Source organism: Chelonoidis abingdonii, chromosome 10 (assembly GCF_003597395.2).
Source record: "Chelonoidis abingdonii isolate Lonesome George chromosome 10, CheloAbing_2.0, whole genome shotgun sequence".
Lineage (NCBI taxonomy): Eukaryota > Metazoa > Chordata > Testudines > Testudinidae > Chelonoidis > Chelonoidis abingdonii.
This window is the reverse complement of record NC_133778.1, coordinates 19,579,538-19,595,345: the sequence shown is the minus strand read 5'-3', so window position 1 is coordinate 19,595,345 and position 15,808 is coordinate 19,579,538. Positions and strand designations below refer to the sequence as shown.

General features: G+C 40.3%; 1 protein-coding gene across 4 annotated transcripts in view; it reads left to right on the top strand.

Annotated features, from left to right (window-relative positions):
• Positions 1 to 15,808, top strand: part of CARF (calcium responsive transcription factor) — a 61,495-nt gene that overhangs the window by 21,307 nt on the left and 24,380 nt on the right. For 3 of the 4 annotated variants that reach the window (XM_032775347.2, XM_032775349.2, XM_032775348.2), the window contains exons 7-12: positions 3,823 to 4,012; positions 6,738 to 6,858; positions 7,460 to 7,603; positions 10,375 to 10,605; positions 13,168 to 13,330; positions 15,149 to 15,224. In XM_032775347.2, coding sequence (XP_032631238.1) covers positions 3,823 to 4,012; positions 6,738 to 6,858; positions 7,460 to 7,603; positions 10,375 to 10,605; positions 13,168 to 13,330; positions 15,149 to 15,224 — 925 coding nt within the window. The remainder of the gene's footprint in view (positions 1 to 3,822; positions 4,013 to 6,737; positions 6,859 to 7,459; positions 7,604 to 10,374; positions 10,606 to 13,167; positions 13,331 to 15,148; positions 15,225 to 15,808) is intronic. The other variant, XM_075069996.1, reaches the window with a different exon arrangement.

Here is a 15,808-nt window from a genome sequence, read left to right as displayed (position 1 = left end):
AGCATTCCTAGAAGCCAGATTCATTGGACAGTTGTGCAAGCTTTTGTTGACTCACTTGTGGACCATGACTGGAGCAGATAGGTTCACGCTTTCTGTGGTTCCATTATTTCCTCTCAGAAAGATCCCAGGGGTTGATATAAAACAACTGATCATCCATCTGAAGGCCCCTTTTTGAGGAAAATACTTTGTTCTGCGTGTAAGTGAAGCAGCGGTGGGAGACTGACTTTATTTGGGCTACAGGGCCATCAACTTACAACATACAACTATAGGCCTGTCTTACCTCACTAGGATGGTGTGTCCATTGTGCTTGTACCTGGCAGACATGAGGGCTCGAATGAAAATAAGATGGGGTGCTGGTTATGGAAGCCTCTGGAAAGTGTGATGGTGATGTATTTGCTCCCATTATTGAAGACATGTTCCTGCCTTTTGTAAAGGAGGTGTGTAATCTGATGATTGTTTGGATAACCTCACTGCACCTGGCTTCCCAGGTAGCATAATTGGCCCAAAAGACCAATTATGTATCTTCAGTGTTTGGCTAAGCAATTGCAAACTTTTACTGTAAAGTTACTGTATTTGTCACTAGACATCCTTCTACTAACTAGCCTCATAGCTTTTTGACCCTCAGATTGAATTGCTGCCATGTGCTGTAGGTGGGGCTACTCTTGAAGGTGTAGAAGCTTCAGCTGTTGCAGAATACAGCTATTCACTTATATAGCAGACCTGGCTGCAGGGAGTACATTGCATCAATTCTCTGCCATAATGATGGACTTCCAGTTCAGTTCTACATGCAATTCAAGATGTTTAGTATGGTCAGCAGAACCTTGTGTGATCTGGGTCCAGCCTACCTGAGAATTCCTCTTTCTCTGTGTAACATTGTGATGGTTTGAGCTCAACGTTGGGTGTCTGAGCTAAGAAATCCCTAAGATTTGAATGTAGAGGAGGGCTGGAGGCAAGAAATCTCAATGGAAGTCCTTTTTCTCTAGAAATTGTTTCCCTCATTGGTCTCACAGAGCCCAAATCTGTTGACCACCATGGCGCAGGGGGTTGGATTTTTTTTTCAGGCATTTGCCTGATGATAGTGGTCATTGTGGGGCATATGTTTAATTGTATCAGCTTGCTCTGTATTTTATATTTTAGCGTAGACTAGAATGTTGACTGAGTGAAACATACAAGGTAATATTATCAGTTTCAGAGCTAAGCAAAATAAACATACAAATGGAGGGGATTCCTTGCCATCCTCAGGCAAACCAGCTCAAAGCAGGTTTTCATGACCTTCTGGTAAGAATGCATGAGCACCTTTACTTTTGTGATGGACGTATAGCATTGTGGGAACATGAGTAGAAAATGATCTTGCGTTGGTATGCCTAATCTACATTCTAAGATTAAGAATAAATATAAGAAGGGGTGTAAAGCAGATATCAGCCTTCTTTTTAATATTTAAATTCTGTGTGAAACTTTTTCTTAACTTAGCCCAATCAAATAATAAATAAAGTCTGAAGAAACACTTTAAAAAAAGAGAGCTGCCCCCCCACAATAAATAAAGCAATTAAATAAAGTAATGGGGGGGGGATTACAGCAAGTACAAGGCTGCCACTTGTTAAATGATGATGATCTCAAAATCACAATCCATTGTGTAATTCTTCATCATTTTTTCCTGATCAGGTGTTTAGGGGAAGAAAGAATCCAAATAAATGTGTTTTTATTATATGTAACCATTGTTTTCATTGCAGAGAATAGAGTGAATGTATTTTCTCTGATGTATTTTATTTAAGAATGTTTTCTCCAGAGAACACTAAATGTTCTCTCTTTGGTTTAATGCTCTCAAACCTGTGCTCTGAGTTAACAACCTGCACAGAGCAGATTTTTTTAATTTCTGGCAGATGCCAAAATCCCTTCTGTCCTTGCAGCTAGAAATAGCAACAGGCATTTTGCCTCTCCATTCTCTAAGTTGTGCCTGGTGCTCTTCCAATAGCTAAAGACCCAGTACACTTGTACACACCAGCATAGAGTAACTCCCTTAAAGTTAACGTTAGTGTTGCAGAGAGAGAATTTTACCTAGTGTTTCTGTCTGGGTCTTCAACCCCCTCAAGAACTCTCAGAACATGTATTTTTAAAAGGCTTTTGCTTTCATGCTCTTGAGAGTCAATCATTTATCTATCTTCAGATCCAATTCAGTTGTTTTACATCCCTACTTCTCTGCTGTCATGGTTGTTTCAGTCCATCCTATTCTTCATTCTATCAAGTCTGCATTTTTTTAAATTTTGTGTTTTTAATTCTAAAGATAATCAAAATTTGTAATAAAGACTATTATTCTCACTCTGCAAGCATGTGCACTCACACCGAATCTTAGTGATATATCAGTTGGGCCAAATTCACTTATATTGTAGGTGTGCACAACTCCATTGTCGTCAGTGGAGTTGCATCTACTGTTGCCGGGGTTGAATTTGGCTCAAAACATGGAACCATTGACTTGCAAAGGAGCCAAGTTGTTATTGTTTGCAAGGCCGGAAAAATGTCAAGGGAATGAAGACGTCATGTGAAACGCTACCATGTTTTGGTTTTTCTTAAAGTCCAGTAGCGCTCTTGCTGTTGCTTTTTATTCTGTCTCTGTCTTCCTTCTCAGTCACAAAATGTACTCCCATCAGTGGGTTTGCTGTGTACATTAGGCCCTTTTCAGCTTTTATCTTAAAAATCTATGGTATCATCTACTTTTCTAAAAGTCTGGTTACATCTTTCCACTCTGAATCATTTCTTTTATAAGAGTTTTAATGTGCTCACTTCCTGTGTCTGGCATCTAGCAAAGTATCTGCTACTGTCGTTTTTTTAGCACATACATTTTCCAGCTCTGCAGCCCAAAGAGGCTGTATTTATTTTCAAGTTGCTCCAGAATGGTTTGCAGAGAACCTGTAGCATCTTGGAGGGAGGGATGGGGCGGGTGCCAGCTATGTGTTGTATGGCATTTGTTTTTCGTTCTGTGGTTTTCTCATATGTTTCCTGGTTGGTGGATTGGGGTATAGATGAAGCCCATTGACTGCGTGCAGAGTGTGGATGCTGCGTGAGATGCTTAGGTGTGAATTCACTTGTTTTAAGTTAATACATTTAGCAGATAGCCAACAACAAAAGTCAAGTGGAGTCAGTGTGAAGAACTTTTAGCACTGAGCCCACAGAGATCTGTTGTAGTCAGCTGGAGATGTGATGCAAGATGGCATGCAAGTGACTGACTGTGACTGGCGTGTGTGGAAGAAACTCTGCTTGAATTATTTGTTCCTCCTCTTTGATGTGACCAGCAGGTTACCAAAAATATTTTCTAAAATGCACATTTAATAAGTATTTATTTTAGTAGAAAAGTCTGAAATGAAGGGAATGGTCCAGAATAAAGGAACTCATTTGGTTCTGTCTTTTGGTAATAGAGAATAACCCCATTTACCGAAACATCAGTTACAACTCCTGATTGCATGCCTTGCTCTCTCACCTACCCAAAATGTATTTGTGTTTGGAAGGTTTTGGATATCTCCAAAACCTTTAGAAATTGGGTTATGCTGTAGATAACTGTGTTATAATAATGGACCAATGCTCAGACATTGAATATTTTACTTATGATCTCAGATTGCTGACAAACACCTGTGGTATGAACTCACTGAAGGCTGATCTTGTGTTAGACCCTATGGTAAATCTGGTTGTGATGCAACCAGTGCACAAAGCATTTCAGACAGTCTCCTCGCCTGCCACCATGCCAGAGTCCCTGACTGCATTCATGTTCTTGGGTACCAACAGCAGTCAGATTGGTGAATAATCCTATTATTTCACCTCCTTTCCATGCAGAAAATTGGGGACTCGTACCGCGGCTATTGTGTGAGCGAGACAGAATTAGAGAGTGTTCTAACGCTACACAAGCAGCAAACACAAAGTGTGTGGGGGACACGCCAGTCTCCAAGCCCAGCCAAACCCGCCACACGGTTGATGTGGAAATCTCAGTATGTCCCATATGATGGGATCCCTTTTATCAATGCAGGTAATTAACTTTTTTTTTTTTAATTATTTTCAGAGTTTCAAAATCACTAGTCAGTTGGCCGAAAGAAGGGCTCTCATGAAGCTATACCTTAATATTCTGGCAGAATGTTACTAGATATTGGTAAAATCAAGGCACAAACTTGGGAAAGGATGGCTTAGTGATCTGTGCCCAAGTTTGAAACATTTAGATTCCCTGGAACACAAGTTCATATTCCAATGTGAGTGATTCAATCCCTTCATCCTTTAGAGTTAGGTTAATTACCGTAAGCATCTTTGGAATGAGGCCTTAAAGATGAGGGTCCTGTCTGCTCTGTGTGGACATTGAAGTTTTCATGAGGGTGGTAAGGGATTAATCCATCAACATTACTAAGGTTTCTGGGGATCCTGCTGAAAACCTTGGGCAGTAGGAACCTATAAGGTATTTAAAATCACTCTAAACAATTTTTTCGGAAAACTTAACCAGAGAGCTGAATCTTCTAAATAAATAAGTAGACTTTACCAGTTTGTGATTTCATATTTCTTGAGTCATAGAGTGAGTATTGTATGAGCGTGAGTGTGAATTTTAGATGTGAAACTGGTCAACTCTCTTCTTGATTAAATGGAATCTATGGGATACGATACATGGTTGACTGCAGGATGCATTTGTTTGAGCTGAAAGTAACTGAAAAAGTGAAATATCACCCATTTTAAAGCTAAGGCCATTCCGCTATGAAGTAGAGCAGGAATATATTAAAGGACAAATCCAGAAAAACAAGGGTTTTTTTTCCCCACCCCAAGAGAAACCAGATCTTTTTAGCAACTTGTGAGATTAGCTTAACAAATGATTCTCCGAGAGAGAGTGAGAGTAAAAACATCCTCAGTTAATATTTTGTTTTAAAAAATATTGTGGATTAATTTACCCTGGTTTTAATATTGCTTGCTTTGACCAGACAGAGAGGTAAGGAAGCACTGTATATACTTTGTACACACTATTCTACTCATGAATTTTACTTCTAGTTTGAACACCCGTTGTTAAAATCCTAGACTTCTTTTGAACAAAAGCTACGGGTTAAAATGGAACCCTGATTCACCAAACTCCAGTTAACTTGACTTCTTAATTAATTGAAGATCAGTTATGTTGCCCTGGTGTCACACTTACTGATGCTCTATGGAAGTAGAGTTTCAGACCTGCAGAGGTCCTGAGCTGTGCAGGTCTGAAGTGCTGTTCTTGTGGAGTTTCTAATCTCTGCATAAGTGGAGTTGTTCTTCAGTCCCTGCTTCTGCTGACCCCAGTTAGCTTTGAAGAAGCTGGCCAACATTCTGTATTGTTAAACAGAAAGTTTGAATTATCCAAACCCTGATTTTAGTAAGATTTTGGACACTTGAAACCTTGGTAAAATCAGGGTCCGGTCAAATTATTTTTGTCATGCATGCAGGCAAGGACAAGGTTGAAACTACCAAATTCTTTTTCGTTAGTGACCTAAGCCAATGTCTGTTCCCAGATTTTCAGTAAGAAAAGTCAGTGCACTAGTCCACTATATCATCTGGTTCCTTTTCTGAATAGCATCTCTATTTGCGTTGATATTTCAATGTCACATGCCCATGCAAAATAGTATTGATCATCATTTAGAATCAGCTCATATTTCAGCAGTGTGACACAATAAATGCATCTGTTATTCAAAGCTAGGAAACGATATTTAAAAATCAGGATGCTAAAGTATTTGGATTATGAACGGTAGGTGCTGAGGAACAAAGTTAAATGTTCTTCAGAACAAATAACGGTTCCCTTCCCAGCTCTGTCAGGCTATCTCTGTTACTTCACTCCTCTTTGCCATATGTCTGAATAAAAAAAAACAATTACTCTAATGAAGTTTTCACAAATGTTGTGGAAATCTATCTTTCTTGCACAGTAATATTTATATTGGGTACCATGTTGATATAATATTGGTTAACAGAAGAAATTGGAATCAGATTTGCAAATCTTAATAACCTGTAAGATATCAAGTGGCAGCAAGGCTAAAGAACTGAACATGGCACGAGAAGTAAAGAACTTCCAAGTTCTGATTTCAGCTGTGCTTTTGATTTGCTGTATAATTTAGAATCAGATTCTGTCACCTCTACTTGCATTTAGTACGAGCAACTTACTCAATAAATAGGCCATAAGACTACTAATTGTGTAAAGTGCTGGTGCTAAACATGAATAAAGGTGGCAGAATCTGGCTTCAAAACTTTGTGTTTCAATTTTTACCCCTGTGAAATGGCTGTGATAATATTTAATTACTTACCTCACAGGTGTTTTTGTGAAGATTAGCTACATCTCTACCCCGATATAATGCGACCCAATATAACACAAATTTGGATATAACGTGGTAAAACAGTGCTCTGGGGGGCAGGCTGCACACTCTTGCGGGTCAAAGCAAGTTCAATATAACTCGGTTTCACCTATAATGCGGTAAGATTTTTTTGGCTCCCGAGGACAACGTTATCTATCGGGATAGAGGTGTAATTTGGAAAGTTCTTTGAAACTGTGATGTGTTCCATAAGTGATAAGTAGTATTATGGGAAAAGCAGCCACTCTGTAACTCAGGTACCCACAATCCTGAACATGTGTTCTTCCAAGAAGAGAATGAAAATAAGTGCTTCAAATCACTCTTCTCTCAGAAATCTTTTTTTTTTTGTTGTAGTCTGCTGGCTGGAACAGTTGGATGTTTGAATTAATAACAGAGCCAGTTGCTTTCTGTCCGCAGGAAGCAGAGCCATTGTGATGGAGTGCCAGTATGGGCCCAGGAGGAAAGGTTTCCAGCCCAAAAAAACTGGCGAGCCAGAAAATGCCTCCTGCCAGCTGTACAAAGCCACTTGTCCAGCACGGTAAGCATTAGCTACAAAGCTGAAATGGCAAGGCTTTGGTTTGGAGAAGCTGGTAACTGATATAAAAGAGCTTGCATCTCAAGAAACGTAACTGGTTACTGTGTTGTGACATAGATTTATAAATATATTTTACTTTGTCTCCTATACAAGTAGGAGTTAATGCTCATTTAGAGAGAAGAAGGATACTTTTCTGTGAAAGTGGATGTGGGTAGAATCTGAGAGGTCTCCTAAATCTGTTATTTTGGAGTTCAGTTTATCAGGGAATGTATAGCTTTTGCCATTCACCAAAGACCTCTTCCTATCCAACTCCAGTGGCATCTTCTCTATTCTCATCCCCCCCTTGAGCTTTCTGCCGTCAACTTCCTGGGTTTCAGGAATGGCTCTGCACTCTTCTAGTTCGCTTCTTACCTTACTGACCAATCCTTTAGAGTACTTCTGGGGCTTCTCCACCTTTTGAACCTCTTTGCTTGAGTTTCCTGCAGTTTCTTTACAATAAAAATAATCTGAAATAAAATAGTCGATGTTTCTACCTTCCCCTGAGGGAGAAGTATAATGAAGTGGATTTTTCTTTTTTTCTTTTTGTTTTGTTTTTTCTTGGAAGGATCTATATTAAAAAGGTTCAAAAGTTTCCTGATTATAGAGTTCCCACTGACCCCAAAATTGACAAGAAAATCATAAGAATGGAGCAAGAGAAAGCTTTCAACATGCTGAAGAAGAACTTGATAGATGCTGGAGGGGTCCTCAGGTGAAATTTCTACTAGTTTCTTATCTGGACAAATTGGGAGGCCAGGAGGATGGAGGAAAATCAGTTCTTTAGCTATTTTTAAAAGGGGCTTCATTAAAATCTCTTGTAAAAGGTAGAAAACCATTCACAAGGGAACTCCTAAGTGTTTTGTAAATGTGTAACATACTGTACTGTGGGAGTTATGTAAAATACGCTTCAGAATACAGACAAAAGCAGTTATAGGATTGTGGGTATTACCAACAATGAGCCAGACCTCTCCCAACCTGGATGGCTTTGTGCCCCAAAGGCAACTGACAATTGGAGGATCACTCACAGTATGGGAGGATCTTTAGATGCTGTACATTGGTGTAATGGCTTCTCCTTCACAACCTGCCTTCCTGTGGCTGTCAGAGAGCATGACTGGGAAAGAGGGAGGGTGTGGTCAGAGCAGTCCTTTATCCTTGGGGCTGTTGGCAGCCAGCACGAGATAGCAGAGCCTCAAATCAGTTACTGTTCCTTATGCCAGGGGACCAGAGTAGCCCCAAGATCAGAGGAGCACACTGGTGACTTAAAACCATCTTTGTGCACACATACACACACTCCCTCCCCACTACCCACCCCCAAGCTGAATTGTGCTGAACATTGCTGATTTACAGCCAGGGATCTGGGCTAGAATTTTTAAAATGTGAATAGACAAATCCTAGGTGTGGCTTCTGTGAACAGCCTGACTGAGAGACTAAAAGAAGGGTTTCCCCCCTACAAACATAGAAGGCTCATTAATGGATAAGTGTAGCTGGGATCTACCTAAAGGGTTTGATCTTCTGCATTTGATTCACCTCTGCCAACAAAATCCAGGCTGCAGTCATCCAATGGCAAAATGTCTGTGAATAGACAAATCCTAGGTGTGGCTTCTGTGAACAGCCTGACTGAGAGACTAAAAGAAGGGTTTCCCCCCTACAAACCCTTATTCATGTGGTAGAACATATTTACGTAGACCTATTGACATCAGTGGGATTATACACGAGTAAAGGGTTGCAGTACTGGACCCATTTACTTTATTTGCATATGACCATAGTGGGGGGAGGGAAGAGGACATTAATAATTTTTGGTGAAGATAATGTCAGTTTCAAGAACCATATTAAAACCTATATACTGTGAACATAGAAGGCTCATTAATGGATAAGTGTAGCTGGGATCTACCTAAAGGGTTTGATCTTCTGCATTTGATTCACCTTGCCAGCAAAATCCAGGCTGCAGTCATGCAATGGCAAAATGTCTGCCTAGGAAGGGTCGTAGGGTGAGGATGTTTTATAAAGTTATGCTCCATTAGGGGACCTGGAACAGACTGGTATTTTCCAGGGAGAAAGCAAGGCTAGAGAACCCAAGAGATGTGCTGAATCGGCACATCTCCTTGGCAGATTCTCTCTGTATAGTCCTGTTGAAGCGCTAACTGCAAATGAAAGTAATTCCCTTTGGCGAAGGGCAGCAGCAGTACCACTGTCTACCCTTTCAAAGAGATGAATTCGCTCTTAGGTGCAGCTCTTTCCATGGGCTGAAGGGAGTGCTTAATCCTCCGTCTGCTTGCAGAGATGAATTAAGCCCCATATTTGCTTGTAATGCTTAGGCAAAACTGAGTGAATCTGAATATTTGTCTGTCAATGTAAATTAGTATTATCTGAACATTATTTTTTGTTTACATGCAATACCTAAAAGTTTTAAATAGAAAAACAAAAAGTGGAATAACAGTGTTTCTGTGCAATGTCTTTCATCTGTGGATCTGAAAGCAAGTCACAATTAAGCCTCATGCATCCCTGCAAAGTAATTAACTATTGTTATTAATCTCAATTTTCAGACTGGGAAACTGAAGCATAGTGAGGTTCAATTATTTGCTCAAAGCTACAAAGCAAGTCAGTTGCATAACCCTCACAGTGTGCTGCTGTCCAGTCTTTCTCTAATGATCATACCACACTCATAATCCGTCCCACAGTATTTCAAAAAGAAAAGCATAGATGGACCCTCCATCTTTGGGCTATGTCCATCAGAGCAACTGTATTTATGTATTTCATCTACATATTGGTCAGAAAGCATGTGGTGTCAAAGCATTGATTAAGATGCCTCCCATATAGACTGATTCAGCACCCTCTGCATGTCTGCATTGCCATTTGAGAGAGCTGTGTTTGATTCCTTGTTGATTCTCTCCGTCACTGGGCCATCAGGATTGGGGAGTGCTACAGAGCAGTATGTGGAGCTGGGGGAGTGGAAGAGGACAAGTACCTTATCTAATTAAATAGCCACCTTTTTTGTCAATTAAGAGGATCTCTGACATGAAAGGCATCCTATCTAGTGCTTAGCTGTAAGGATGATACAGTGCAGAGATTCAGTGAGAGGGGTGGCTCGATGAATATTCCCTTCAGATCTCAAGCCAAAAATCCTGTACTGCAGTATTATACTCTTTTATGAAAGCTTTGGGGCACAGATTTAAAGCTTCTTGAAAGAAAAGAGTAATCTCTGGGAGTGTTCTGTTTTAGCTTTGTACTCAAAATATGTAAAAACTGGTTGTTACTTTAACTATGTGTTTGCAGTACAAGGCAGACATAGTCACTGTTCTATGTGGGGGTGTGCTAGTAATGAATGCTGTTAGTTGTGTATATATATACAAGTCTTGTTGATGGTCTGATTAGAGGGTCTTCATTCAATAGCATTGTTCCCTTCCTGGGTAAAGATTTAAATAAATGATTTTGTTTTACTGTCTTTGCTTTGGAATTGTACCTGGAAACGCTCCTTCTCATCAGATGGTATGTGCAGTTACCCACCCAGCAGGCCCACCAGTATCACGAAATGGAGACCTGCCTCCCTCCTTCACCATCCGCTTTCCCTACAGCATCTCCTGAGGAAGAGGAGGATGCAGTGAGAGATGAGAACTGTACTTTGCCCTCCCGTCTTCACCCACAGGTAGCAGATAAAATCCGAGAACTGGTGTCTCAGGGAATAGAACAAGTCTATGCAGTGAGGAAACAACTAAGGTATAGCATAATCTACTCTAACTATACTGCCTTCTTTCCATAGCACTTTATCAACTATACATTCAGTTAATCTGACTTGAAGCTATGTGGCAATGCTGATGCTTTCACAAATCTATCCCCACATATAACATTAGCTGAATTTATCCCCACATATGGCATTAGGAAGGAAGCTTGGGTGAAAGTGATCATGAAATCATAGAGTTTGCAATTCTAAGGAAGGGTAGAAGGGAGTACAGGAAAATAGAGACAATGGATTTCAGGAAGGCGGATTTTGGTAAGCTCAGAGAGCTAATAGGTAAGGTCCCGTGGGAATCAAGACTCAGAAAAACAACGAGGAATTGGCAGTTTTCAAAGGACGCTATTAAGGCCCAAAAGCAAGCTTATTCCGATGGGTAGGAAAAGATAGAAATGTGGCAAAGACCACCTGGCTTAACCACGAGAATGCATGACCACTCAAAATAAAAGGAGTCATATAAAAAATGGAACTAGTCAGATAGCAAGGATGAATATAGCAAGACAACACAGGAATCAGGGCAAGTACAGGCAAAAGCATAAATGATGCATCCACTAGCTATGGGAATAAGAAGCAGCAAAGAACCAAGGACAGGACAGGATAGCCATTCTAGTGAGGAAGGAAAGAAACAGTAACAGGAACTGAAATGGCAGAATGACTGCTAATGACTTTCGTCTTCACTGAGAATCTGAAGGAATCTCTAACATAGTGAATGCTATGGGGAGGATAGGTTTAGACGATAAATAAAAAAAGAGCAAGTTACAAAATCTTAGAATAGTAGATGCCTGCAAGTCACCCAGAGCCTGATGAAAATGCATCCTAATCCACAGGACGTTAATAAGAGGTATCTGCCCTTCTAGCTCATATCTTTGGAAAGTCATAGGGAGACGGAGAGATTGCAAAGACTGGAAGGCAAATATATGCCCATCTATAAAAGAGAATAAAAACAACCCAAAACTAAAGATCCAATTAGTTAACTCTGTCCAGTAAGATGTGACGCAATAATAAAGAAACACTGCAACCCCCTGGAAAAGGGTAGTAAAAAAGGGTGATAGGAAAAGCCAGCATGATTTGTAAAGAACAAATCGTGTCACGACAATCTTGATAGCTTCTTTATAAAACACAAGTCTTGTGGAAAGGGAGAAGCGTGGATGTGATATACCAGACTTTATAAGGCAATTTGATACCGCCTCGCATGATATCCTTACGAAAACTAGCAAATACAATATAATGCTACTGAAGGTGGTCATAACCTGATAACTTATCAGAGGTATATTAAGGCCCAATCCCTGAGGTATAACAAGGGTTCCCGCAGGGGGTCTGTTTGGGAGCTCTGTTTAAACTCATAACGACTAGATTTGCTGTAGAAAAGTACGCTTATAAGTTTGCGGACGTCCAAACTGGGCAGGATTGCCACTGCTTTAAAGGACAGGGTCAAAATTCAAAAGATCGGACAAATTGGAGAAATGATCTGAGTAAACGGATCCAGTCAATAAAGACAAATGCAAAAGTGTCCACTTAGGAAGCGAACAATCAGTTCACACATACAGAAGGGAAAGACTGCCTAGAAGATATGGCAGAAAGAGATCTAGGATCAAGGACCAACTAAATATAGTCACATGGATACTGTGCAAAAAAAAGCAACGTCATCTGGATCATTAATAGGTTGTGGTAAAACAAACACGAGAATCACTTCCGCTCTACTCTGCGCTGTAAGCTCAATGGAGTATCGTCCATTCTGGTACCGGCATTCAAGAAAGACTGATAAATTGGAGAAGGGTCCCAGAAACAACAAAAGATTAAATGTTGAGAACATACCTAGAGAATGCTGAAAGAAATGATTATTTAGTTTAAAGAGAAGACGAGAGGACCATAATAGCAGTTTTCAGGTTCTAAAAGGGTGTCATGAAGAGGAGGAGAAAACTGTTCACCTACTCTAATAAGAACACAGAAGCAACTCGGCCCTAAGCTACAGCAAGGAGATTAGGTGTACATTAGAAAAAGTTTCCTAATGCCGGGTAGTTAAACACTGGAATAAATTGCCTAGGGAGGTTGTGGAATCTCCATCTCTGGAGATATTTAAGAGTAGGTTAGATAAATGTCTATCAGGGATGGTCTAGTCAGTATTGGTCCTGCCATGAGGGCAGGGAACTGGACTCGATGACCTCTCGAGGTCCCTTCTAGTCCTAGAGTCTATGAATCTATTAGCATCTCAGTTTTTTTTTTAATTGGGCTTTACCTTAGATGTAACTACCTAGTATTTTAGCTCCTCGCACTGCCTCACCATCTAGGGCTGCTTTTCTTCTTAGTGTTGGAAATGTACATTTTATTGAGTTAACTCTGTAAAATTTCCAGGATACCTGAGGAGAAGAACCAGATAGAGAGATCTACTAACTTGTTCTTGTCTTGTAATTTTTAACATGTTTGGAACATTTTTGAGGGCAGAGACAGAGGTGGCTGCAGAAGGAGAAACATCTCCTAATATTGTAAGTGTGCTTTAACTTTTGACAACACCCTTTTCCCCCCCTCCCCTTTCCACTACTTGACAGAAAGTTTGTGGAGCGAGAATTATTCAAGCCTGAGGAAGTACCAGAGAGGCATAACTTGTCCTTCTTCCCAACTGTGAATGACATCAAGAACCACATCCATGAGGTGCAGAAGTCCCTGGGAAACGGGGAGATGGTGTATAACTCAGAAAGCATCCCAGCAACGGTATTATTGGAGCTTCATGCTTTCTTCTCCTTCTTTCTTTCTGAATCTCTGAGATGAATCCTGCAGATTTTACATAAATTTTACTACTTGGCCCTTATTCAGCCAAAGCTCCCACTGACTTTTTATTCCCACTAGTTAAATTTTCAAAGGAAATTTTGACTGAGTAAGGATAGATTAAATGTAGGCCTTTTAAAGCATATATTATCAATGAAATGTTGCTAACAGTTGATACTTTATGCAGTACTGAGGTATATAATGAGAACAGGAGTTTACGGCAGTGTGGTTGAAGAAATGAGCACAGTGTTCTAAGGTCCTGAGTTTCAATCCTGGCTCTACTACTGTGTTGCCTTGGGGAAGTCATTTCACAAATCTCTCTCACTTTCTCTATCTGTAAAATGGGGATGAAACTTACCTGTCTACCTCAAGTGGTCTAGTTAATGTCTGTACAATGTTTTGAATGTGTGTAATGCTATATTAATGCTAAATGTTATTATTCTACTATGTAGTAAATGTGTCTAACAGTAAATACAAAATATAAATCTTTATAAGTGCGCAGTACCCCAGTGTATGTTGCCCCTTAATTTTCTTCTCATACGGAGTAATTTTGGGCAGGCATTGACAAGGATTTCTCCAATTGTAAGACAGGATTTTTTATTAGCTATGAAGGAATTGCCAAGGAACTGGCAAACTCAGCTCTGCCAGAGTGTTCAGTGGACAAGATTTTATGCTGCTTGATATAGGCTGCTGCGATAAACAGGCCCGCCTCCACCACCCCCAAATGCATTTGGTCCATAAATTGGATGCATGTTTAATATTTAGCCTAAAGGTTAAGATTAAAGAACCAAAGATCAGACAAAAACACTTTGAGAGACATAGAAAAGTGGCATGGACTGAAAGACCTGGGTTGGTGAGGATGTTATATTGACACAGGTTAGCATTTGGAATGGACTAAATGGGAGCGAGGTGGGGAGACGAAAGGATGAGATTGCAACAGTCCAGGTGAGAGAGAACTATCGATTATGAGGAATGGATGGATGGGTTATTTATTTATTTATTTATTTTGGTATGTTGTAGAAAAAGTGATATCAAGATTTGGTGACTCCCACTGGGTCTTTGGCTGACTGAGGCCCAGACAGCCACCGGGTGATGCCTCACTCCAAGCCAACGCATGGAGGGCTAAGAGAGGTTTCAAGAGCCTCAGATTGTGTATCACTGATCTGGTGGCACTTTAATTTCATAGCGTTTCAAGGTGAATTGAAATGTTTAGTTTAAAAAAATAGGTAAAAACATGCTGTATTTAAGAGCTTAATTCATAAATGTACTTTACACAAAAGCTGAAAAGTTTGTTTGTTTTTTTTAATATCTGCCAAGACTGGTTCTCCTGTGATAGCTGGTGATCCCCACCGGAGGCAGGGCAGGGCACAGAATTCCTTTACCCTTCTTAGGAGTTTCTGATGTTGTCTGCTTTTTGCAGGATACATGCAGAACCTTGAGTTCACGTTCCAGTCTGTAAATGATAGAGAAAATTATTTGCAAATAGTTTGTGTTTAAAATATATCTATTTTCAGTTTTAAAGTCTACTCCCATTCTAAGGAGGATTTAGCATACCAGACAGAAAGTGGTTTAGAATCCTTTTAAAAGCGCAGTCCTTCACCTTTGAGTTTTAAGAAATAACCCAAAAATTCAGAAGGCACTCACTATACAAATAAGATGTTTTGACACTGATTTTCACTGTAGTTTTGAGTCTGTACCAGTATTGTAGGGAATCCTGCTCAGCACCTGTCCCATTTCTGAGAACTGAGATCTTTTTCCTTTCAGCTCCAGTGGACCACAGACGGTGGGAATGTTCTCACAGAAACAGTGACTGTTACATTTGCCTCACCATCTACAGAGGGTAGGAGCATATTGATATCTTACTTGTGTTCAATTTTTGTTTTTGTTACATGCATTATGGAAGTACAGATATCCTCCCTGATTTTTAGAGATCTTGCCATTATCTTCCCTTATTTGAACACACCAAGAAGTGAGCATTCTCATTTTCCCCACACACACACCCTTTACCACATGTCTGTGGAACTTGTTACAATTCCTGATATGGCAGATAGCAGTGATTGAAAACTGTTGACTTTGTCTTTTACAACATCCGTTAATGAGTAATGAAGAGCAGAACAATTTGGGTTGGGAGGAAATGCTCAGACCCTTAGAACATCTGTACAGAGAATCTTCTAGTGCTTGCTCAGTGGAATGGTGCAGAAGGAGATGATATTCATTTTAACTTTTTTATTGTAAAAATACAGATTCTTCTTCAAGTGCTTGCTCATATCCATTCCAAGTAGGTGTGCGCGCGCTGCGTGCACGTTCGTCGGAAGAATTTTCCCCTAGCAACACCCGGTGGGTTGGCAGGCGCCTCCTGGCGTGGCGCCGTTGCGGCACCGCATATATACCCCTGCCGACCTGCCCGCTCCTCAGTTCCTTCTT